At 42.2% G+C, this 25,331-nt stretch overlaps 2 protein-coding genes across 5 annotated transcripts in view; both read left to right on the top strand.

Moving 5' to 3' along the window:
* The window catches only part of znf507 (zinc finger protein 507), a 107,510-nt gene extending 103,883 nt beyond the window's left edge, over positions 1-3,627 (top strand). For all 4 annotated transcript variants that reach the window (XM_080425959.1, XM_080425957.1, XM_080425956.1 and 1 more), the window contains one exon: positions 1-3,627. In XM_080425959.1, coding sequence (XP_080282085.1) covers positions 1-448 — 448 coding nt within the window. In that variant the 3' untranslated portion in view covers positions 449-3,627.
* A 9,985-nt stretch (positions 3,628-13,612) lies between these two features.
* dpy19l3 (dpy-19 like C-mannosyltransferase 3) overlaps positions 13,613-25,331 on the top strand; it is a 50,737-nt gene continuing 39,018 nt past the window's right edge. Inside the window, exons 1-4 of the mRNA XM_080429587.1 lie at positions 13,613-13,648; positions 14,954-15,077; positions 17,167-17,294; positions 24,504-24,594. Of these exons, the coding sequence (XP_080285713.1) occupies positions 14,963-15,077; positions 17,167-17,294; positions 24,504-24,594 (334 nt within the window). The 5' untranslated portion in view covers positions 13,613-13,648; positions 14,954-14,962. The remainder of the gene's footprint in view (positions 13,649-14,953; positions 15,078-17,166; positions 17,295-24,503; positions 24,595-25,331) is intronic.

Raw genomic sequence — 25,331 nt, 5'->3', positions numbered from 1 at the left:
GACGCCCAGTGCCCCTCAGAAGCTGTCCTCTGTTCTGGAGCCAGTAGCAGAGCGGCCTGGAGTGGCTCAGCCACCAAGGGACAAAGACACAGCTCCGCCAGACCCAACCCACGCGTCGGCAGCAGGCCTGCGGCTGGTGGTGGACAGCTCAGAGGGCCTTCACTTACCCTCCAACGTGGACCCTTCACACTGGCCCAGCGAAGCCTCCAGCCCCCTTGGGAAGGACCCAGCACAGTCCCAGCCTCGAGGCCAACCCCACGCCCCAGGTCCGGGCATGGAGTACTGCGTGCTGCTCTTTTGCTGCTGTATCTGTGGCTTTGAGTCCACCAGTAAAGAGCGTCTGATGGAGCACATGAAAGACCATGAGGGAGATATAATCAGCATCATCCTCAATAAAGAGCAGCAGCAGCCAGGTCTCCAGTCAGCAGAGGGCGGTGCAGCGCAGTGAGACCATAGTATCTGCGTTTACTCCTCCTTCCTGTCATTAATGCAACAATCCTTGTTAGTCTAACGAAATATCATTCACAGAAAAAGAGCATTTCAATGCGTTTCATCCTGTTAAAATTACACGTTGTCTTTGTTTGACTTATATTTTTGCATTGTACCATAGTGACAGGGGCCATTCTGTTTTCGTCTTTGTGTATTTAAAGCTCCAGTTGGAAATCTCCTAAGTAGAAAGAAGCAATGCCAGCACTGCGTATCTTGTTAAATGGTCAGCATTTCGGTAGTGCCCTTTTCAAAGGCACTTTAGAATGTATGCATTACATTCACCCATACACACGTTCACTCACCGGCGGCGAAGGCAGCCATGCAAGCCACCAAACTGCTCATCGGGAGATGAATCACCTTATGGCTTGCGCTGGCTTTTTAGATGAAAATCGGTTATTTGTTCTTATAAAGTCTTATAAATTAGGCTTAATTGGAGGAGTCCAAATGACAGGAAGCTGTCCATAACCTTTTTTTTTTTTTTTTTTTTTTGAGAGCTAGTGGCATTCAAAGTTGAGGAGGGCATTTTATAAAAAGAAAAATCTAATTGAAAATCAAATGGCTAATTGCTGGGTTTCAGGGAGATTATGCTTGAGGGAAATATTGCATGAGCATTAGTTGTTCATTTCTACACAAGTCAACATGACTGTGTAAACAATAAATATGCTGGTTTGGAGTTGGGCATTGAACTTAACTTCAAGGGGAAAGAATACCAACTAACACAAGTTAGCATTTCCATACTCAAAGAGTTCAAACCAGTTGATACCTCACAAAACCACACAGACCCTCATCAGAAATGGAATTATAATTCTCTCTTTTCTTTTCCAGCATAACTCGTATATTGACCATAAGGCAGCTCTAGTATCACTACTGTAATTATTATTTAATGTATTTAATCCCACACAGTGTAGGCTCTAGCCTAGTAAAGAAGGCACGTGTGCTAGTGTTTAAACTCACAGATGCCTAAATGCATGTATGCTTTAAATAACATATACATTTTTGTTTCAGTTTGGCAAAGCAAATTATTTTTTATATTTGTTTTTGTCACTTTTTACCTCTGGGAGTTTGTTAAGTCAGCTTGAGGTTACAAGGATGTATAGCCTTATGGGGGATAAACTTTGGAAAGACGTATTGAAGATGATGACGTAACAATGTGGACTATGGCCCACACTAGTAGTAGCTGTTGGTGTATGAGACCAGAGGTGAAAAGGGAAATATTATAAAGGGAAGTAAGGAGAGATAATGGTGCCTAATATTGACTGAATTTTATCTTTAAGTTTTAAACCAGGAATATGTGGTTGAAGCTCATTTTCATTTTCATTGTAGTGCTAGTCTCAGTTGAGAGGTTATACTGTACGTACAGTTATGTTTGTAATCTTAACGTGTTATTTTGCCAAATTGATCACTTATATTTTTAGCGGCTGTTGCTAACATTCACACAGAGGATGACTCGATAGCATGGCTGCTATGAATCTGTTCATTTCCAGCAATGTTTTGTCTCCACTCTTTTGTTTGGTTTGAACACTTGAAAACCTTGCTAGAGTGTTGGGTCGTATTGTCTTCCCTTTCACTGAAATGAATGTTAATCCAATGTTTTCGGATCGTCCAGTGGAAGCTGGACCACTGGACCACCGATGTGACCTCAAAGTCAGATGCAGAACAGAGGGGTTGTGGATGCATTCAGATGGCAACATTTTGTCATGCTCACCCCAGCCTGCATTATGTGTCATGCAGAGCATTCATCGCGTTAAGTCATCTGCATGCCCTTAACTGCTTTATGTCCGCAGAGATCGAGGCTGAGGAAATTACGACGAAATGGAATATCCATAATTCATGGCCCTGTCCCCCTCCGACCAGTTTACATTTGTATGCGTGTGTGCATGCGTTCACATGTGTGCGTACGTGTAACTAGGTGTATCAAACAAAATTAAATCTGTATCTCAAAGACCTAACTGCCTGAGCTGAAATTCTAATTATCATGGTCGATCGTTATTGTCTGTGTTGCCATTTTACAATTCAAAGCGCACACGGGTGTCACAGAAGATGGCAACAGTTTCTTGTGATGAAAAGAACCCCAACAAAAAGTCATTCTCCCTCCTGTCTGATTTGCATAGCATGCATTTAAATGAGATTGGGTGGAAATTTAAGGAAAAAAATGTGTCTAGCCAGAACCATCTGGCTGATGACTGTGACAGCCCAGGTCTCACCCATTACAACAGAGAGCATCTTTCCTCTGACAGTTTGCAATTATTCAGCTATAACAAATGAATACCGGCTCATGAAGCTGGTTTGTTGAAGGCAGTAGGTTAATTTTCTTGCCATGCCGAAGTGGTAAATGCGATGACGTCTTAGTCTGTTATTCCTCACATGGCACTTCACCACCTAAGTCCTATTTTCTAAAATAACTGATCTAACACATGGCGACATGACTTAAATTTATTTTATTTTTATAATATACAGTATGGCCAAAATAGGGACGCCCAGTTGAAAGTGGTTAATGTGGATGTGTGTAGCTCACCTGAAGCAAACCTCATATACGATAATTGCAGACACAAATTTGATATGGCAATGAGTTTTCCTGTTTTGAGGTCATTAGAATATCTGAGGTAGGCAGAAACAGCCTTGTGTCATTGTGCTATGTTTAGCGGGAAGGTGATGTATAGCCTATTCATCCGACTTGTTTTCCAGACAGGAAAATGACACCTCGCATCATAGTGGTGAAGTGTGTGTGTGTAGTCCCAAACCTGGAAACAAGTTAGCATTTTCAACTTCCTGGTTCTTTCCCTCAAAGACGGGGATTGGGTGGGGTGTTAAATGCCTGAAGCAAAGTCTGTGGTTAACACAGCCTTAATGGATTTTCAAGTTTTGTTATACGACATGAAAATAGATTTTCAAGATTTTTGTTTTGTGACAAGAAATAGTAAATACCCCACTCATACTCCACTTGAAAGCTTTTACATGTCTTAAAAAAAGACACGTAAAAGCTAAATGAAACTATGACGGGGACATTCACATTACACAGTATCAACGCCAAACACGCAAGCATTTATGGTGGTGACATTCAAGACGTGACCATGGTATATTTCATTCATAGGCTAGGGTAACGTTAGCTTTTTATTTCTGCCAATTGTATTTAAGCTTCATTCAATTCACCACAGAGCTTATTTTCGGCAATAATCATAAATCCAATTACTTTTGTCGAGAGAAAATGTAATCCTTGGTCCACTCTATACCCATGGGTATTATTGGCCTTCTCCTGATTCACTTGGTTAGTCTCTTTCATGGGAAGAACTGGTGGTCAAAGTACATAATGTTGAATTAATTACAACTTTGAAAAGCACTCTTGGTGAGTCTGCCATCTAGAGTTATAGCTTTGTACAGTTCTCACATCCTTCCTGATTAGTGGCCTTCAGATTTCCCCATTGATGAATTTGAAGTCACCTTTGTGGATGTATAGTTATCACATGTAAACTGTTTTATCTCCCAATTTCTGAATATCTTAGACTAACCACATTCTAAGGAACCATAAATCAGTGCCATAATAGACTTGATGAAAAACAACCCATCAACCTGATTGTCAAAGAAAGAGTGTCATTGTTTTGTCATAGTTTATGGTGCCTTTTGTTCAAAATGTCATAAGCACGTTCTCTATTCTATGTAGGTATGTCTGTATTTTATCATACTACTGTACCATTATAATTTGAAAATAATCATAGAAAGATGGTTGCAGAACTTTGTTAAAGCAAAAGCTGAAAGATGCAGATGCTTACTATATTTCCAGATATTTTACCCTGTGACAAACTCAACAGTTGGTACTGTAATTTCAGTCTGTAAATACTGAAGTTGAATACTGTAGAATTCAAAACTGACTTTTTTTTACGAAAAGCAAAATGTATTTTTTAATTATCTTGTATAAAAAAACAAAAAACAAAACAAAAACACTAAGATGAAAAATTGAGTTTTATCAAAAGATGGGACTCTTTTTTGTAATTATTACTACTAATAGTGTATTTGAGGGAACTGACAATTTTAAGCTAAACGAAGCACATTGAGCTGTGCATTGAAACCAAAGGAGGGCGGAGAAGGTGTAATGGATCTTTGTGCTGATTGATGCATCTGTTTGTACGGTCTCAGGCCGTTGTGATGCTTGCTCTGTTTTATTTATTTTTGGAACATCATAGACAGTGTTACGTCACGACTGTGCTGTTCGGCTGTTGTATTTTTGGTAAATAAAGACTGAGAAATAAAAGACGTGATTGCACTTTGTGTTCATGTGATGTGTCAAACATTAAAGGTTTTTGTTTGTGTAGAAAAACACAAACAACATATTTTGACAACTATTAGAACTCATGCAGTATATACAGTATGTATGGCAGGTGCAGGAGAGAAAAATACAGCATATAATGTAAAGGGGAAGTCTACACTGCAAAGTAGCTCCCAGACTAATTGACTTTGTTACATTACGGTACAGATGCCTTGTTCACAATAAAACTATTATCCTGTTCACTGAAACGTCAAATCTACTACTTTGGGAGGTACATTGCAGTGTGACATACATTTTTTATCTGCCCTTTGAAAAAAAAGTATTGTGTTGTGCATAAAGGTATGGCACTGACAATCATCTGCACCAGCCCCACCCCTCATCACCACCACTACCACCAAACCCAATTCAGTCAAAGATCTCCGCCTAGTACTGGTACTGTATGTCTGGTGAAATGTAAATTCAATGTATCCGCTACAAAACTGCTTTTAAAACCAATCCTTATACTGTCCCAGTATGACGGACTGCCCTCAAATATTTGCCTTGACACTGCGATGGTGTTATCAAAATATATCTGAATTGTTTCCACCTAGTTTTAGCATATTCATTGAATTTAGATTCAAGTATTTTCACTGATTAAAAGCCTGTCAATGGAACCTACTGTAGCTATTGCTGTAGTTCGGACTTTTGGGTATGCTGTGCAATGTGTGCATGCGATAGACGTGCTAGCCATGTCCTAAAACCTCATGTCTCGGAAACACCGAGGAAGGCGTAGAGCTGTTTTCTTCTGCTGCCGTGTGTTATTAAAAGTGTTACATATTTATTTGTGAGTGGCTGATGACTTAATGAATTTGCAAATTTGTGTGCCTTTTAGGTTGGCACCCAATCATACTCAACAATACTAGCCTATAGACTTGGTATCGGGGTGGAAAGCAACTGAAGTTTGAAAAAGGGCATTTTCTCTGGCAGGTGCTCGGGCACTGATGGTTGACTCCTGTGTACACGTGCCGCGCCTATTATGCTCCTCCAAGCTCATGCATCCTGCAGACTTGTCCTGAAACAGCACCTTGAGCACAAAACCCCACCCTCAGAGAAAGAGAGATGGTGGAACAGTGAGGGCATGTAGACAGCTTTGCCTCAGGCAGAAACACATTGTGTATTTTTATTTACCCTCAGGAACTGGGGGTTGAGATGAATAATAATTGCGGTTATCTTCAGGCTGAATCCAGCAGCCCATTCCAACAAGCTTTCTTCACGTTGAAAGGGAAAGAATTGAAAAGATAAAAGGCCAGGGATATGTCAGAATAAGCGATGTGGTCTAGACCTGCTCCAGTCAGTTCACTATAAGAATATCCACCACATAGCCTATCATCTTGTAAGTGCTGTGTGTATTAGAGGTGCATTAGTACCATAGTTCATGACATGAGCATGCACAGTAGCATTTTCGTTTTACCTTCACACAGGTGGAATGGAAACTTTTAGGAAGTACTGTATCATCATTGTTTTGCCCATTTGTACATGTTTCATGTCTTTACTGCATGCATTCCTTGGTGAACCAGCTTTTCATTGCATAGCATTCTTGTTGCAAGGTTAAACCTAATTAAATAAATTGGACTCATAGGGAGAGGAAATCAAATGCCATCAGAATGGGGCTTTCATGGGCCTTCCAGGAAATAAGTCATAAATCAATTTCAGGTGTACATATATCCCCAACTGTATTCAAAGCAAAAAGAAAGTCTTTTCATGTGGTTTTTAATAAGTTAGTATGAAGGGCAATAACTCAAGGGCTGGTTGTGAGGTGATAAGCAAAGTGAGTGTTGCCCTTACAACACTCATACCCACACAAAGACCCACCATGCAGGCTGTGCATAGCAAGCACGTGCACTCATTTTGAAAGGAAAAATGTAATCCCTTCACTTTACATGAATCCCTGACCCCTTCTGTCAGCTGCTGTAAAAAAAATCATTTTAGGCTACCCATTCGTTTACACAGTCGAGGTTTCTACCTAAACCTTTTAGGGCCTATATACCATGAAAGTGGAGATCAAGAAAGAAATTTTAATATGGCAATGGATGAAAAGAGGCCAAAGAGAGAGGGGCACTGTCGAATCTAAGGAAGAAAGCAATGATTAAAGTGACTTGCACGACCAGGTCAGTTCTCAACTTGTGTAATGGCTAATGCCCAAATTTCCTTGCTCCAGAAACCATGTTTTTGTTCAATTGGATAAAAAACGAAGAGAATCACAAAGAATGTTCAATCCCACACTGGCTTAGGGATTCCAATTGGGTCTACTGGGAGATACATGGCTTATCTCTAATGGTGCACGGCCTCTCATGTTGCTCACTCCTTCCATCCCTCTGTGGGCTAGAGAGGAATGGAGAGAGGAGGAGAGACTCAGAGACCTATTTGATGTATGTGTGTGTGTGTGTGTGTGTGTGTGTGTGTGTGTGTGTGTGTGTGTGTGTGTGTGTGTGTGTGTGTGTGTGCGTGTGCGTGTGTGTGTAAAAACAAAAACAAAATATAAACAAGGGCCTTCCAAGTACAGTAACAGGGGGGGGGAAGCTGCGCAGGCAGAGAACCATTAAACATTTACAGTTTTCTTCTCCAATAATCCCTCTCTCCAACAAGCGTCCTGCCAATTTACTTTCTTCTAATCTTCAGGCCTTTCATATTGGCCACAGAACACACGCTCCCTTTTTCCATCTGAGAGCAAGCTCCCCTGTCCTCTCAATCTCTCACGGCTCCACATCAACCCAATCCAGTTAAAGGAGAACAATGGCTTATTTAATTGAATTGTATTCATTTTAAATGAATACCGGGATGAATATTTTCTTATTAGATTTGATGGTGTGTGGGGGCACGTGCACATGCGTGTGTGCATACAAAGGTGTGTAAATACCTGTTAACATGAACACAGCCACTGAGGTGTCTTGTCCCCATTCATGTTGTATGTTGCATTTTGATTGCTGCTGTCTGATCTGTGTGGAGGAGTTGTTGTTTTCAAGAGAAACATTAGGATCAAGGTTTAAATTATACAATTTGTTAATGACTTGATATAGGATGAATATGAATCCAAATTCACCGCTGTCTGTGTCTGTGTTTGACAGTGCACAGCTTAACTGCTGCACAGATTGCCGTCAAACATTGCAAGCGCACTCCCAGTACACCAAGGTCACTTCACCATTTTGTCTGCAAATCAGTACACATTATGTCTCGGGCCCGGCGCCACGGGGGTGCCAGAGGGGGCCTGGCACCCTCAGTTGCAAATTCTGCCCCCTCAGTTTATGCTTGACCAACCTTGGGGGGCACCAAACGGCCTGGAGAAAGTGAAAGAAAAAAAGCGGCGAAAGTTTTAACCAGCGGCGAAGGAGCGCTAAAACAGTGAAACGCACCGGTGAAGCGTCATTATTTTCCGCGCATGCCTGGGCCTCGACACTGTGAGTTAATTTGGCCCGGCTCGGGACAATGTTTATTTCAATTTCTTTTTTTTCTTTAAATCTATCTCCTGGTGGCGCTATAAAGGCAGCTTCATGTTTTGGCCTATACAACTTGAACCGTATGTCTTACTTTTCCCCATGATCCCTTGGCTCAATACATATATAGGACACCATTTCTGCCTAAAATCATTTTCGGCCATTTTGTGTTTTTTTAAAACTACTTCTCCTAAAGACTTTGTCATGTGATCAAGATGTATTGTTCAGATTCTTCATATTCCATTCCAATTGGCTACGATTGGTTTCCAAAGTTTGTGGGAGGGGCCTGTTAAAAAAGAAAAGATCCTGAATGCAGCGTACGATCTGGTAAAAATAAAAAATCAAACATTGAAGGGCCTCTAAATAACACAGAGCCAAAAGTAATTACTTACACCCATAGGAGGCAATACAAATCCCCTGTCATGTAATGTTACACGCAAGACAGACTGGTACTTCATACACCCCATAGAACAATATAAATCGATGCAACATGCAGACATAACTTCATTCCTCAGGCACCACAAGTCAGCAGACTTTCAACTTTAGAATCCCGTTTAGATGTGCTCTGGTGGTGTTTATTACAATTAATGTATTATTTGAAGGCCTTTCGTTTTAAAACATTTTTTTTAAATCAGAAGCTCTCTGTTCAGCTTGAAGGCAAGTTTAAAGATCATATGATTATAATGGTACTACAATTCTTAGCCAATGTGGCAGCTTGTTTTTTGTAATTTGTTATCTTTTCACTTAAAAAACGTTTCAGGATGACATGACAATTCAGTTCAAGTTCTAGAGACACAATCTCAATATAATATGATCTCAACATGGCCATGAAAAGGCTTTCCAATGATGTAAACAACCATCAAAAACAAAACTAGCTCTGCCGTCGTTCAAATTCTATTTCTGCCCACAGATTCCTCGAGTCCTGGCGGCTGCATGTTACAACTGAGACAGCCCTTGGTAGGCAAACCCTGCCTGGCAGAGATCTGCTTTCCGAGGAGCACAGATATTTATTTCTGGTCTCGGGTAGGGACCGGGCTCAGGGTGATGAATTGCAAACCCTTGTCGGGTTGGGGCCAGGGCCGGCCTCAAACACCACGGACCAGGGGTGGGCTATGGCTATGGCTCTAGTTTTGGGCTTGTGCATGGCTCTAACCTCCAAAAGCAAGCGTTCGTACAACTAGTTAACAACAAGTAGGCCAGGCAAAGAGGAAGGGTACTGTTTCCTGAAGAGGTGGGTTTTCAGCCTGCGGCGAAAGATGGGCAGTGACTCTGCTGTCCTGACATCAGTGGGAAGTTCATTCCACCACTGTGGGGCCAGAACAGAAAAAAGTCGTGACCGTGTGGATCGGCCAGAAGGACCCTTGAGTGACGAGGCAATCAGTCGCCCCGAGGTGGCAGACCGAAGTGGTCGGGCAGGGGTGTAGGCGTCAACCATAGCCCGGAGGTAAGAAGGAGCTGTTCCTTTCATTGCCCTATAGGCTAGCACCAGGGTTTTAAACTGGATGCGAGCCGCTACGGGGAGCCAGTGTAGAGAACGGAGAAGGATAGTTGTGTGGGAGAACTTGGGGCAGTTCTGAACAAGCTCCAGAGGTCTGATGGCAGATGCCGGAGCACCAGCAAGGAGGGAGTTGCAGTAGTCCAGGCGGGAGATGACAAGAGCCTGGATGAGCACCTGGGCTGCCTTCTCTGTGAGGATGGGGGCGAATCCTCCTGAATCCTCCTGATGTCCTCCTGATGGAATCTGCAGGACCGTGTCACTGATGCGATGTTTGCAGAGAACGACAGTTGATCGTCCAGGGTCACACCCAGATTCTTCGCAGTCCGAGTTGACGTCACCACAGCATTATCAATGGTGATGGCCATGTCTCGGTGTGGACAGCCCTTCCCCGGGAGGAACATCAGCTCGGTCTTGTCCAGGTTGAGCTTCAGGTGGTGCGTCGACATCCACTCCGAGATGTCAGCCAGACAAGCAGCAATGCGTGCCTCCACTTGTGTGTCAGAGGGGGGAATGAGAGGATCAGCTGGGTGTCATTGGCATAGCAGTGGTAGGAAAAGCCATGGGAGTGGATGACAGCACCAAGAGATGTAGTGTAGAGAGAGAAAAGAAGAGGACCCAGAACCGAGCCTTGGGGAACCCCAGTAGTGAGCCTGTAGAAATGTTGTAGAAATGTAGAAATGTAGAAATGTAGAAATGTTGTAGAAATGCTACCCTGCAGCTCCCTCGCACCCTGATGCTGAAACCCACGACTCACACAGCCCTTGCTACATAGGCGGTGAGCCTGATCTTTGGTAAGGCCAATATTTGACTAACTATTATACAGCGCCAGGATAAAGTGACTGACCATGAAATAAAATGCATTGATTTAACCATGCCCCTTCCGTTTCAAAATTAAACACATCTATTTATTAGACCATTTGAATGTATGAATGATTATCTGTTCAAATCAGCTGCATGCGCACATAAGCTCTGTCTGTCTGCCCATCTGTCTGACTGTCATTCTTCCCTCGTTTATCTTTGGTCTGAGGGGATGGTATTATTTCTATTTACAACCACATTCTTCTTTGTGTCTGTCTGTCTGTCTATCGATCTGTCCATCAGTTTCGGCCGTGCGCACCTGGTACACACAACACCACACTGCTTTCTTTTTCTCCCAAAGGAATTGAGCGTGCCGTCGGATTCCCAGCTAGCGTTACCTCCCACTCCCAGGTCATCGCTCGACATTAAGGCTTAATCAGGAGTTTTAGGCCAGGAGTAGGCTGAGTGGTGGACATTGCTCTTGTCTTTATATGTCCTTATGTATGTATTTCTGTTTTTTGTGTCATGTCAAATGTATGTACTGTTTATGTGTTGCATACATACATGGCTGCTGGGTTGCAGGACAAATTTCTTGTTGAACTGACAATAAAGTATTATCGTATTATCGTATCGTATCACTGTCATGCAGGCATGCAGGTAGCAGCCAGGTGATTCGGGGTAGAAAGAACGTGTAATTTACCGCACGCAGAATATGCGTTTGGAAAGCTCCAATATCAATCATACCAGCTACACCAGGCGCGAGGATATCGCGAGCCCCGTGTGCGCATGTTGTTGTTGTATTGTCACATATTATTGTGGTGGCTGCAGCGACAATGACACGCCATAATCCAGACATATCTATATCTATAATCTAAAATATGCACTGTAGCCAGCAGTACATTTGTAAAGCCTTGATTACCCACCGCCCCTGCCTGGCTATGCAACCCAGCCTGGAGGAGATATGCTGCAGAACGTGCTTTTCTAATTGCGACCAAGTTGGCTACAATGTGTTAGTAGTTTATGTAGCATGGATTCTCTAATGCTTTCGTAATCCACTTCTTTGATGCAGGAAAAACTTGAAAAGTGCACAGATCTCCGCCGGGCTGGGTTTGCTACCCAGGGGCCAGGGCATGCAAACTTTGCAAGTCAATCATATATAGGCAATTGGAATGGAATATAACAAATCTAACTTGATCACATGTGTACTGATTTGTGTGAGTTTAATTTGGACACAAATCTGTAAGAGTAGTGGCAAAAAGTCTGTTTTGAAGAAAATGCTAAATGGTGGAAAATCTATTCAGGCATAATGTCCTACAGTATATATACTGTAAATGAATTGCATCATGATCCAAAACATTTTTGACTGAAACGTCAAAGCGTGAATTGGCCTGATAATGCTACCATGAGGCCAATTTAATTTGGGACAGAGGTTCCTTTGGCCTATAGAATGTGCGTGCAAACTTTCACGCTGATCGGCAACGGTCCTTGACAATAGCTGTTCACAGACGGCCGGAAGGACAAATGGACAAACAAACTTATGGACAGACAGTGGCAAAAACATCATCTCTGGCCTTCAGCCGTTCCAGTCTGGTGGGAAATTACAATTCTTTAGTCCTGGAAGCCAATCCTTCCATTCTCATGTGGACTGAACAAGCTTAATACTGTAGCACTTGAGGGATGGATTGGATGCTGAGTGTGATAGACTGAAAATGCCTCTCTGACTGACTGGCACCTGTCATGTGACTGAGCATGTATGTTATAGTCACATTACAGTGATTCTAAATGATACAGCTACTGTGTACAGTATTTTTTTTGCCATTGGGTCAGTCTAAAATCTGTATGCTGGCTGTTGACAGTATTTTGCTGTGATAGATAGTAGTCCTATCTCACAAAATACTTGTGAAAGTTTAAAAAAAAATAGCCTTGATAAATTGAATGTCTGCCTGTGCTCTTATGGGTTGAATCAATACATGTAACATAGCTTACAGGCCTATAGTACTGCTGCTGGGGATAATAGGGGGTCCATAGCATGGTGACCATATGCCCCCCCCCACCAGAAAGGTTCACAGGTTCATCTGTTGAATTCAGCTTAGCCAGGTCCCATCATAGGCTGTAGGGTGTAGGCTATAGTAATGCAGTAGTAGGCTCCTGTGACACGATAATGAATAAATACTGTCCCTCTGCTGTTGACAGATCGGGTCAAGGTACAGCTTTTGTAGACAGGCGACGTGGTACCCATTCAGTGGTGGAAAAGGTACTCAAATGTTATACTTAAGTAAAAGTATCAATCCTGCAATGTATGTAGATATACACTCTGTTACAAGTAATATTAGTCACCGTATAAAAAATGTACTTGAGTACAAGTAAAAAAGTATCGGCATCAAAATATACTTAAAGTACCAAAAGTAAAATAACTCATTGTGCAGAATGTGCAGAAAGAATACAAAATCTTTTGAAAATAGACGAACTACAAGCTCACAATGCATTGCATCGTGACACATTGTGAGCTTGTAGATCTGCTATTTTCAAATGGCCGAAATATATACGGCTGAAGTGTTAACTGTATTTTGTAATAATAGTAATGAGAAACTAAAGTTTTCAAATAATTGTAGAGGAGTAAAAGTACAATATTTGCGTCTGAGATGTAGTGGCCTAGTAGAGGTATACTATAAAGTATTGCAAATTGGAAATACTCCAGTAAAGTAAAAGTACCTCAAAATCGTACTAAGTACTTGAGTACATGGACTTTGTTACTTTACACACCACTGTGTACACCCATCTAATACATCTATATTACATGCATTCGCCCAGCTTTGAACGGAGGAGTGCGGTGGAGTTGGAAATGGAGCGGAGAGACAATGACTGAACCCAGCCCGTCTGTGCAGCTCAGCCTCAGTGCAGCTTCCCCATGCGACAGACCCATCTGCTGCGCCTCTACGAATAGCGGCTAGACCGCATCCTACCCACCGCCTCTCTCTCCTCCATTCAGCTGCGTGTCGTATGTATATCCAGTATCAACCAGAGGGGAAGAGAGAGGAGAAAGAAAGAGAGAGAGGGAGTGAGAGAGAGAGAGAGAGAGAGAGAGAGAGAGAGAGAGGAGGAGGACCATTCTACAACGCGCCGTAGGAGAGGGTGAGGCTTAAATGTACGATAGAGTGTAATCAGATCCGTGTGTGTGTGACTGTGTGTGTGGTTTTGTTAGCATTTACGAATGGGAGCGATCCTGAAATCAATGTGGTCGATCCTTGCGAGGCGGCCCAGCTTAGCGGACTGTCTGTTGATGGGATCTGAGGTTTCATGTCATCCTAGCAGCGACGGGACTCACTAGTAGGAAATGCCGCTGCGAAGCAGGCCCGTCACGTCTTTCTCTCACAGAATGAATGAAAACAATGCAAACAGACACTCCCGCACCGCAGCCTGCTGCTGATTGTTGATTTCCTCCTCAGGCTCAGATCACAACAATTTGTCTGCGTGTCTAGACTGTCTGTGTGCGTGCGTTTTGTCGTCTCGTCTCTACGCCTGTGTGTTTATTGGACTCTACAAGTGTAGTATTATATTAGTAAGAGAATAAACGAGATGAACTTGATAACGTGCCAGACTGTGACATTTAACATCTTGGTTTTCATTACCTCTCACGGGACCTCTCTCTCTCTCTCTCTCTCTCTGTCTCTCTCTCTCTCTCTCTCTCTGTCTCTGTCTGTCTCTCTCTCTCTCTCTCTCTCTCTCGCTCTCTCCATCTCTCTCTGTTGCCCTCTCCATCTCCCTCTCTCTCTCCCCCACCCTCCCTTGCCCCTCTCCCCCACCCTCCCTCGCCCCTCTCTGTCTCCCCCGCCCTCTCTCTCTCTCCCTCTCTCTCTCTCTCTCTCTCTCTCTTGCTCTCTCCATCTCTCTTTCTTCCTCTTGCCCTCTCCATCTCCCCCTCTCTCTCTCTCTCACCCTCCCTCCCCCCTCTCTCTCTCTCTCTCTCTCTCTCTCTCTCTCGCTCTCTCTCTCTCTTTCTTTCTCTCTCTCTCTCTCTCTCTCCCTTTCCTCTCTCTCTCTCACTCTCTCTCTTTCTTTCTTTCTCTCTCTCCCCCGCCCTCTCTCTCTCTCTCTCTCTCTCTCTCTCTCTCTCTCTCTCTCTCTCTCTCTCTCTCTCTCTCTCTCTCTGTCTCCCCCTTCCTCTCTCTCTCTCTGTCTCTCTCTCTCTCTCTCTCTCTGTCTCTCTGTCTCTCTGTCTCTGTCTCTGTCTCTGTCTCTCTCTCTCTCTCTCTCTCTCTCTCTCTCTCTCTCTCTCTCTCTCTCTCTCTCTCTCTCTCTCTCTCTCTCTCTCTCTCTCTCTCTCTCTCTCTGGCTGTCTTCTGTTAGAAGGTGTGTGCATCTGTGTGAATCAGCTGAGCTGAGCAGACTGACCAGCTATGCACATGTAGTAATCATATCCTATCCTTCATCTTCCAGGGCTCCATTATGACAGTCCTGCGACAGAGAAAGGGCAGTAAGGGGAAGGAGTTGACTCCTGGCCCTGAGGTCCAGAACAAAAAACCCAACTGTTCTGATCATCATTCTGAGAGGATCCTGAATGGTGAGTGACCCAAGTCCTGTGTAAGCTATATACAGGTACATAGATACATACATACATACATACATATACATACATACATACGATACGTAGACTATACATGTATACGTATTACGTACATGTATAGGGTATGAAATATAATAATTAATATAATTTCCGTCTCCAAATACACCCATCACATTGTTTTCTAACCAGTGTGATTACAGGTAGCCGGAACAGTGGGGACCAGGTATTTCTGGGCACCATTTTTTTAAAAACATTTATTTATTTTGTATTTTATTTTTTATTTTTGACTTTATATCTACATATATTTTATAAATGAGGGGCCAAATACATATTATAAATTGTTTTAATTACATCTAAGGCCCAATACAAAACCTGTGATATCACCTGTTCAAATCATATACTTTACATTATATCCAAGTTACCATTTTCATACACCTGGTGCCCACTGGATCTGTATTACAGGATCTGATAGCAGATACAGGAAGAGGGGGCACCTAAACATTGTGGGGCATGTTAAATTGGCTAATTTGTTTTCCCTTCAATGACTTTTTTATGCCTATAATGACTTGCTAGCCACAGGTTTTGTAGCAATTTGTAGCAATTGTAGAAATATTAGGCCTTAAATGTCAAATGTTCAAGCATGTTCAAATCATGTGTACTTAAAGAGGTGGTGCCATGGTTTTGCACTTTTTCTGTTTTTCATGTGTCTATAGGTTGAAGCCCCCTGGTGGTGTTTTTATTGTGTTTTATGTCTTCTCTGACTATTTTGAGTTTCTACCTGGAGGCTGAAACCTTGAGGGTAAAACGTGCCAATAGAAAAACAGCGCTTTAGTGACACAGTAAAAACATACCCTCCCCCTCATTATCACAACACAACAGGTGTGGGCATGAGGAGGAGGAGGGACTAGGACAGGTGGGTGGTGCTAAGGTGGTGGAGGAGGTGCTAAGGTGAGAACCAGGTATACTTAATGAACTGGAGGTCACATAAAAACATAATATTAACACTTTCTGTACACTTTTTTGAAAAAATCTTCCTAGTATAACCATAATACCTGATGATTATGTTTTAGGGGGGGGGGGGAATCACTGAAAATCACGGCACCCCGTCTTTAACACAATTTTTTTTTGTTTTGCATTTTGGACAAATAGTCAATTTAACATTGAGATGCCCACACTGTTTTGGTGCCCACTCTTCCTGTTTCCGTGATAGCTGATGGCTGAATCTCACAAACCGACTCAAATTCTACAGTGTTTTACTTTAGTTTTTTCCAGCATTAAGTACTGCATTGAAAGAGGAATTCTCTGATATGTGGTCTGGAAAAAAGAAAAAGAAAATAAACCCTTTAAAAGTCATTGTTATTATATCTTTACATTATATACAAAATGGTAAACATTAGGAAGTAAACCATATTAGTATGTAGCTCTCCAAATACTCCAGTACATATTAGTTTGGTGTGATAATGTACTGAAAGAGGTACAAATTCGACAAACCCTGTCGGAAATTAGGCCTGTCACGATTATTACATAATCGGCTAATTGCAATTATTTTGCATAATTGTTTCCATGTTGAAAAATCAACGCGTTGCAGCTTGTAGACCAGCTATTTCCACTATTTAAAAAAATATTTTCAAAGTATAACATTATTACATATGTCAGTCATTTCTTTACATAGCTATTTGTCATATCTGCCCTGTGCAGTTTTTGTTTACAAAGCCTAAAAAGCAAACAGACATTTTTATTTATTTGGTCCAATGTTCAGTGCCAAAAACACAATTAAATTGTTAAATCGAAATTTGTAAGACAATTAATTCTCAAGGAAAATGTCAGTATAGTGTTATATCACAAAAGGTATGTATTAGACAGACACTACACGTTAAGGCATTCCAATATTCTCCGCACAGGAATCTTGTTAACATGTTAACATATGTACAGTACATGTATCTATTGAAATAAAATTATTTGATTGATTCTTTTGGAAAAAAAAGTCAGAAACTCTATGAACCAAACAAGCTTTACAAGGTTGGGGAAAAAAAAAACATAATTTCCTCTTGGAATCAACTGTTGAATGATATTAATATTATTGCAGGTGATTGGTCGTGGGGTTCAATAATCTGGACATCGGTTGGTTGGTCGGTATCGGTGGGTCTGGGCCTGCTCTGCTGTATCTATGTGGCAACACTACATGAGAATGACCTATGGTTCTCCAACATTAAGGTGAGGTGGGGAGTGAATGCATGCCATGCTTTAGTGAAACTCAGTTTTATCATTTTCCATGTCTTTCAGAGATGGGGCGGGTTGAATACGCACATCACATTTATTTATAAGAATTAGGCTTGCAAAAAAACATACTGAAGTCCTTAAGAAAATATTATTTTGGAACTCATGTAGAATCAAGAAAGTGTAATAAAACATTGTTAATTACATGTAATTACATATATCATTTTTGACCATATTGCTACACAAATTGACAGTTTTTAGTCTTACATTTTGTGTAAGTGATAGTGTTTGGTTAAAACAATAACAAAATATTATTAAAAGGTTATGCGGTCGGGCCAGTCGCCCCCCAGTAGCCAATTTAAATAAGGATTCCTGTTCCAATTTTGTTTGCTCACATCTATCACTTCAATTTCCCTTGTTTATCCTGTGTCCTGTATGAGTTCTCTCTCCTGATTGGATGAAATTGGTATCCTGACCTGAACATGCATTTAATGTTTACTAAACAGCTGGAGAGACTGAACAAACACTCTATAGCAATGATTGCGATCAGAATGTAGAGCTACACTTATTTTAACCAAAAAATATCACTTACTGGACCCAAGTTAACTCTCCGGATTTTTTTGGGGGCACGGTGGCGCAGTCGGTAGCGCTGTCGCCTCACAGCTAGAAGGTCCTGGGTTCGATTCCCGCAGGGGATGCTGTGGGCGTGTTCTCTCCTCCGCGTCATCAGTGCCCATACCCTAGGTGGGGTTGGTGAAAGGGCCTTTCTGTGTGGAGTTTGCATGTTCTCCCCGTGTCTCCTAGGGTAGGTACCCTCACAAAAACATGCAGCAATCCTGGTCACTATACTGCCTCCCCCTGGACAGCCGGGGCGCCTGATGGAGGGGAAGGGAACTGGTTGGAATAACGTGTTCCTTCCACGCGCTACGTCCAACCAGGGAAACTCTCCCCTGTCAGGTGACAAGAAGGTCAGTTGGCTCTCATGCATTGAAGGAGGCATGAGCTCGGCCCTGGCCTCCCTAGGTTGGCAGAGGGAAGGTAGTGCCCAGGATTACATAGACAATTGGCACTGGGTGTAAAAAATAGGGTTACAAAATCGTGGGATAAAAATTTTAGCAAAAAAAAAAAAGAAGAAAAATCCGGATTTTACTGTGAGTGTACAAATGTAAATGTTTAAAATGCTTGTAAAATATTAACAATGTAATAAAATATTAACAATGTAATGTGATAGACATGTGATGCATTCATGCAAAGGACCAGCCACTCAATTTGTGCCAAGAGCATTTAGGCATCTGGGAAGATGCTTAAAACACGTGAACTCAAAAGTCGTTTATGAGACCTCTACTGAGAAGTTACAGAGACGTTGAGATTGAGGTGTCTGACAGTTTTATGGAGTGGTTATCATCAGTATTTGGCATCAACTTGTGAGGAGTAAATCAGGCCCCTGCGATGTTTCTCTGCAACGTTCTATTACTTAATTTATACTCTGTCGTACGATGGTGTCACACATCGAAAATAGCAGATCTAGTGTAAGTTCTCAACGCGTCACACTGCAACACGGCTTAAGATTCTGGTTACTGCAGATGTAGTTAATATATATCAGGCTGAAATGTTTTTCTTAAATGGTTTAGTCTCATCGGAAATCTTTGGTCTGAACTAGGCTTTAAAACGAATTTAGGTGGCAGATGGTTATACTGAAAAATCCTTTCCAATTTGTCCATCATGCAATGACGTGCATTTTTGCTCTTTTCTTCTCATCATCTCAAGTGACCGTGAAATTCTTACAACAATGCAAGCCACTATAACTTTCTCCACAGCTTTCTTTCCGGCTGAGTCTGCAAAAACACATCATAAACACCTTGTGCTGAAACAGGCAAATTGTTTTTCCGTACGCCACAGGAGATTGCCTTTCGGGATTGTTAAATAAGCCCAGTTACGTCTTTAAGCAGCAGGAACTTGTTCCCAAATTGACTTGGGTTTCCCTTCTATTCTTGTACTGTCTGCACTCTGCAACAGAACATTATGCCCTGCCAGAGGTGTGATGTCATGTTTAATCTCTCTTGCAGGGCTTCACCAGTGCTCTAGTTAAGGCTGGCTTATTAAACAACAGATTTATAGCAGCTGAACATGACAGAACGAACCGCTCAATCAGGGTCATCGGTCATGGCATCGGTCATGGCTTTCCCCTTCATCACTTAGAAGTGCACATGAATGTTCTTACCAGGGTATCAACAAACTTTATTTGTTGGTGTAGTAATGTGAGCCGGTTTGTTTTAGATGTACAATGTGGCATGCCGAGGTGAGGGATGCTGTATTAGTGTTGTCTAATAGGCTGGTATAGCGGTTGTGATTCTACAATAAGAGGCATAAGAACAAAACTGTAGAGATCAGAAAAGAAGAGAAACACAGGACAAAACAGCCGAGATCAAGATGCATCAGCAGGTACGCCCTTGAAATCTAAGACCAAGTATTTCTCTTATTTCTGGCAATTTGTAGAACCAGGTGTGTCATCTTCCACCCACGTGAATGCACAACACGTCTCAACCCACACGGAGACAATCTCTGCAGGGTAATTTGCGAGTCTGCGTGTCACAGCGATAGACTATAAAAGAAGCACACCTAAGCAAGTAGAATATACGTGGACACACACAGCTTCAAATCTCATGCTGTTTTTTCTGTCTTGTCTCTGCCTGTGTGTGTTTGCATGTGTGTGAGGGTGGAGGAGAAAGAGAGAGAGAGCGTAGGCAGACAGCTTTTCTCATTCTTCACACGTGAAATGCAAAAGTGCTGAAGTTTGACATACAAATGGGTATTTAAGTAAAATATTAAATAGGTATGAAACAAAGGTATACGAAAATTAAAAGCAGCAGTAGTGATGACTTTCATGATAGTGGAATATTTCCTCTTTTTTTTTTTTTTTTTCTATTATTTTTCCTTTAACTACTGTATATACTGTATGCAAGTCTCTCCAAAGCTCGGCAGGTTGCAATCTCCCTCGACCATAAGCTCACAGAGCTCTAAAAGAGGGCAATCATTCTCCTGGCCTGAAGAAATCTGAAATCTATAAGCATTGACTGCTTAGAATTAACAACCAAGTTCTCTGGATGTCTAAAATGCATAGCTTCAGTTCGAGGGGAACATTGTGACCCACCAAACGGAATATGTTCTTTATAATTCTTACCCTAAATAATAAATCCTTGAGCACTCCCAAATACAATGGAACAATTGTTCCTTTTTCCTCTAAACATTTACACCTAATATCTGGAATGTCAAGACAATTTAAAGTTTGGTAAAGTGATAGTGATATAACAATTTGTTTTGCAATCATTGATACATTTTTTGTAAACTTTTTTTTTATTCCATGAAATTCATCTTACATGTCCATAATTGATGATTAACAAAAGCAGTCCTCAATTTCATTGTTAATATACACCAACACCACCAAAACAAAAACAGATGAAACAAAATGAAATGAAACAATATATCATAAACATTAGTAATTCATATTTTGGCTCAGTTGATAGGCCTGTCCACACTCTCTTATCTCACTTTATATAAAAATATCTTGACAACCCTATCTGTTATTATAAAAGAAAACAAAAAAATACATGACAATACCATTCAAAATAACTAACCTAAGTAAAAAGAAGGAAATAAACAAACAAAAACTGAAACAAAACACAAATATAACATTATCGTTAATATAAATTTTAGTTATTCGTTTTGGGCTTAGCTAGTATCCATGGTGACCATGATATTATGTCCATAAACATATCCATTTTCAACTATATTTTGGCTGTAATATTTTCCATAGCCAAGCCTCATTCACCTTTTGTTGCCATTGTTTTATGTTTGGGGGTTGTGGCTGCAACCATAAAGTTGTAATCACTTTTTTAGCTATTAAGAGTAGGGTCCTTAATAGATGGATTTTCTTTTTCCCTATATGTGATTTCCAACGTGGATACCTATCATTAATTCTTTTATAGATTTTATTTTGTTGTGCCTTTAAGCATGTCATTTCCCAATCTGCTGCTTCATTTATATCGTCTCGAATATTTATTTTCAATTTCTTTAGTCTTTAGATGATACGTTTTCATGAGTCACTAAAGGCCCCAAAGGATACTTGAACAGATCACGTTACAGTCCTTGGATTCCCAAATGAGAGTGAGCTCCTCCTGAACATTCTGTGTGGTGGCTGATGTAATTTAATATTATTTTGCCAGTGTGTGTGTGTGTGCGTGTGTGCGTGTGTGCGTGTGTGTGTGTGCGTGTGTGCGTGTGTGCGTGTGTGCGCGTGTGTGCGTGTGTGCGTGTGTGTGCGCGTGCGTGCGTGCGTGCGTGCGTGCGTGCGTGCGTGCGTGCGTGCGTGCGTGCGTGCGTGCGTGCGTGCGTGCGTGCGTGCGTGCGTGCGTGCGTGCGTGCGTGCGTGCGTGTGTGTGTGTGTGAGCGAGCAAGCGCACGTCAAGCGTCTGTTAATGTTATCACTGTCTGCTTCTGTCTTTGTAGTCATATTCGGCGCGCGGAATTGTGCCCAGTAAATTACACACATATGCATGCACACACACATAGAGTACAATGCACACACTATTCTGGGATGTCCCTCTGAGCCGTTTGATGCTCTGGCTTGGCCAAAGAAATGACCGTTGAGTGAAATAAACATTTGTTTTGTTCTTCTGGAAAGCTGCGATGATCCATCATTCTGGTGTGCGCGCGCACACACACACACACACACACACACACACACACACACACACACACACACACACACACACACACACACACACACACACACGCACCCGACTCCAGGTCAGTGGGAGAGACCAAGTGCTGTGAAACATGTTGGAAAGTCATTTAAGGGCTGTGGTGCTGGGACTCGGGGATAGCGGCAAGCTTCAAGTTGGTGCAGAGCGGTTGTTGTGCGCGACTTGATGTGACTGAAATAGCTGAAGGTTAGCTTCCTAAAGCCTGATTTAGTTGAAAATAAGTGATTTTTGTCGAGCGACACGTAACACAAAGTTTTGTCGCTAAAGCATACATCAGGCTTTACAGTAGGTGTCTGGTACTGTATGCCAATATATGTATTGGTGTCTTTGAAGACAAAGGAACTGGCTTTAATAATCCCACATGGTTTGCACACAGATCCCTCATCCGTGTCGGAATGATGTCAGGGGAACTTCATGGGAACATTGGCACGATGTTTGAACATCTGGAAGGCATGTAATGGAGGCATACCTCCCAGGTCATCTGGTGTGGGACTCTCTCTCTCTCTCTCTCTCTCTCTCTCTCTCTCTCTCTCTCTCTCTCTCTCTCTCTCTCTCGCACACGCACACGCACACTCACTCACCAATTGCGCTCTCATTCTTTCTTTCACACATGCTACAGTATGTTTCATGCGGTGAGACAGCTGAGACAGCGTTTGAGCCTTAATAGGTGTGAAGTCATGTTAGAGTTTATTTTAGACGTACGTCCTTCAGATCAGCTATGGCTTTTAGATCCATAAAAGCCTCTGACAAATGCTTCTGACATTTTCCAAATGATGTTCCAAGCACTCCCACCTACACACATTTCCGTCTGTCTGTGTGTGCGTGCGTGTGTTTTTATAGACATGCAAAGAGGTCACCGGTTAGTCTTCTCTCTCTCTCTCTCTCTCCCTCTCTCTCTCTCTCTCTCTCTCTCTCTCCACTCCCATTCTGTCTACACTCCCATCCTGTCGTCCACAGTCCTCAGAATGTAATGTCTGCTTCCCTCTCTCAGTCAGCAGCCGTTTCGTGAGACCTTTAAAAGAAACCACAAATGGCTTTTTTGTTTGTGTTTTTGAGTATTTGACATCGCTGCTAGTAGTTGAAGGGTGCAATCATTGGTCTTTTTTATTTTTACTCTGGAGGACAGAAGTGGAAAGAACCAGGCAATGCAGGGGGCAGCCCTGACTGAGTGTGTTCTAACTGGGATTCTTGGAGTTCTGAATCAGAGAGAGATGAGAAGTTTTAATTAGAGAGAAACTGGAGCGAGTTTCTTCAAAAAGGCATGGTTTCTCCTCAGAGCTGAACTCCACTTCATGGCATTCGACAATGTGTCACCCTGTTAATTGGGCTCATCCTCTCTCTCTTTTGATTTAAAAGTGCAGGTTAACCCAATCATCTGAAACCCCGCATAAATGCCAAAGCTTGCTTTGCCTCAGGCAAATTCTAACCGAGGAATATAGGGGAAACTAGAAGCTTCATTCCCCGGGAGAGCACTATTGGATATTTCCTTGGACAGACAACAAGGAGTGATGAAAATGCTCGTTAGCTCACTTGGATTGACTTCAAGGAAGTAAAACGCAAATCCACTGCTGTTAATGCATTTGAATCAACACCAACACAGCATGCAAGTGGAAAATGTTTTTCATTTACCTGGCTCTGGCTCTGGCTCTGCGGTGATAAAGGAAGTTAGTAAAACAAAAAAATCAACCTCCATTCTAAACAATGGAGCTTCGTAAGAGAGTCAAGCTCAGCAAGCTAGAGCGTCACTGGCACTGCGGCGACACAACACAGGACGCATTTCGGTCCACTGTCACATGGAGGGAGGATGCAGGGGAACCAGCTACCACGCCGGGAGGATCCCGGAACGGCACAAGCTCCAACATTCTGCCCCTGTGGCCTTGGCGACGGTGTGTTTCCATGGCAGCAGGATTGGTATTGGCTGTGTTGCTGGCGCTGGCTCAGGCCTGGCGTGTCAACGCCATCCACGAGAACCTGCTGTGGTTTTCTCAGCTCATGGTAAGGAGCGGACAAAGGATGTGTGCATTATGCACACACACGTGTATGTCTACGCAAGTTGAATGAAAATACGTGCAGCAGATGCTTTTGTATTCATTTTGGGGTATTAATGGGATTCGGGCTAAAGATCAACTATTTGTGTTATGCTTTCCTGCTGCTCACTTACTGTTGGTTCTTTCTCTGTTTTACCCCCTCAGCAGAACTGTAATGATGCATAACCAAATGGAAATCTCTTGGGAAGCTATCTAAACAGCATGTGTGTGTGTGTGTGCGCACACATGCAAACACACTAACATACTCTGTATAGCAGTCTGTTTACGATTATCAGTGTGAATCCTTCATTCTTCATGTCTTGACAAGGTATCTGTTTTCCATATTGTGAGTAATGACATGCCTGACTTTCATTTGCTATATTTGTTTTGGTATTCCTCCCCTGTTCCCTGTTCAGGAAGTAGAGCGTGAGATTTCCTTTCGGACAGAATGCGGCCTGTATTATTCCTACTACAAACAGATGTTGCAGGCTCCGTCCATACAACAAGGTGTGCATGCAACTGAATGTCTTATAGGAGCAGAAGCATGGATAAATGTGCACCATTCAGAAGAGGCACAGGCACGATTTGGACCTAGAGACCTAATGGCCTAGTATAGTACAATCTGATATTATGCTATATATTATGTATATGATAATGACTATTACATCCCTTTCCTGGAAAACTAAAGAGATCCAACACTTGTAGTGCCAACCCTGCTTGTTGACGCAGTGTGCTTTGTGAGACATTAATGTAATTACTTTGTTCCCTTCACAAAGTCTGAGGTTGAATATAAGCATCCACCACAGAGTTTATTCCTGTATCTGTCTCTCCCAATGTGAAATTACATGAGAGCGCACCCACGCACAAGAGAGTAAGCGTGAGAGCGATAGAGCGAGAGACAGAGAGAATAGGTGGGGTGGTTAAAAGTCTGAGAAGGAAGAAAAGAACCATTTATTTCTTCCATCTCTGTTTTATGTCTCCTCTCTCTCTCTTTCTCTCTCTCTCTCTCTCTCTCATTCTCTCTCTCTCACTTAAATTAAATTAAAAAGAGCTTTATTGGCATGAGAAAACATAAGTTTGCTTTGCCAAAGCAAGTGTAAACATATGTGTACATACACAAATGTATGTACTCTCTCTCTCTCATACACTTGCTCGCTCACTCACTCACTCACTCACTCACTCACTCACTCACTCACTCACACAAACACACAAACACGTACGCACGCACGCACGAAGGCACGCAC

The sequence above is a fragment of the Gymnoscopelus braueri genome, assembly GCF_963280865.1.
Source record: "Gymnoscopelus braueri genome assembly, chromosome: 1".
Taxonomy (NCBI): domain Eukaryota; kingdom Metazoa; phylum Chordata; class Actinopteri; order Myctophiformes; family Myctophidae; genus Gymnoscopelus; species Gymnoscopelus braueri.
Note: the sequence above shows the minus strand (reverse complement) of the source record. Positions and strands in the feature narration are given on the sequence as shown.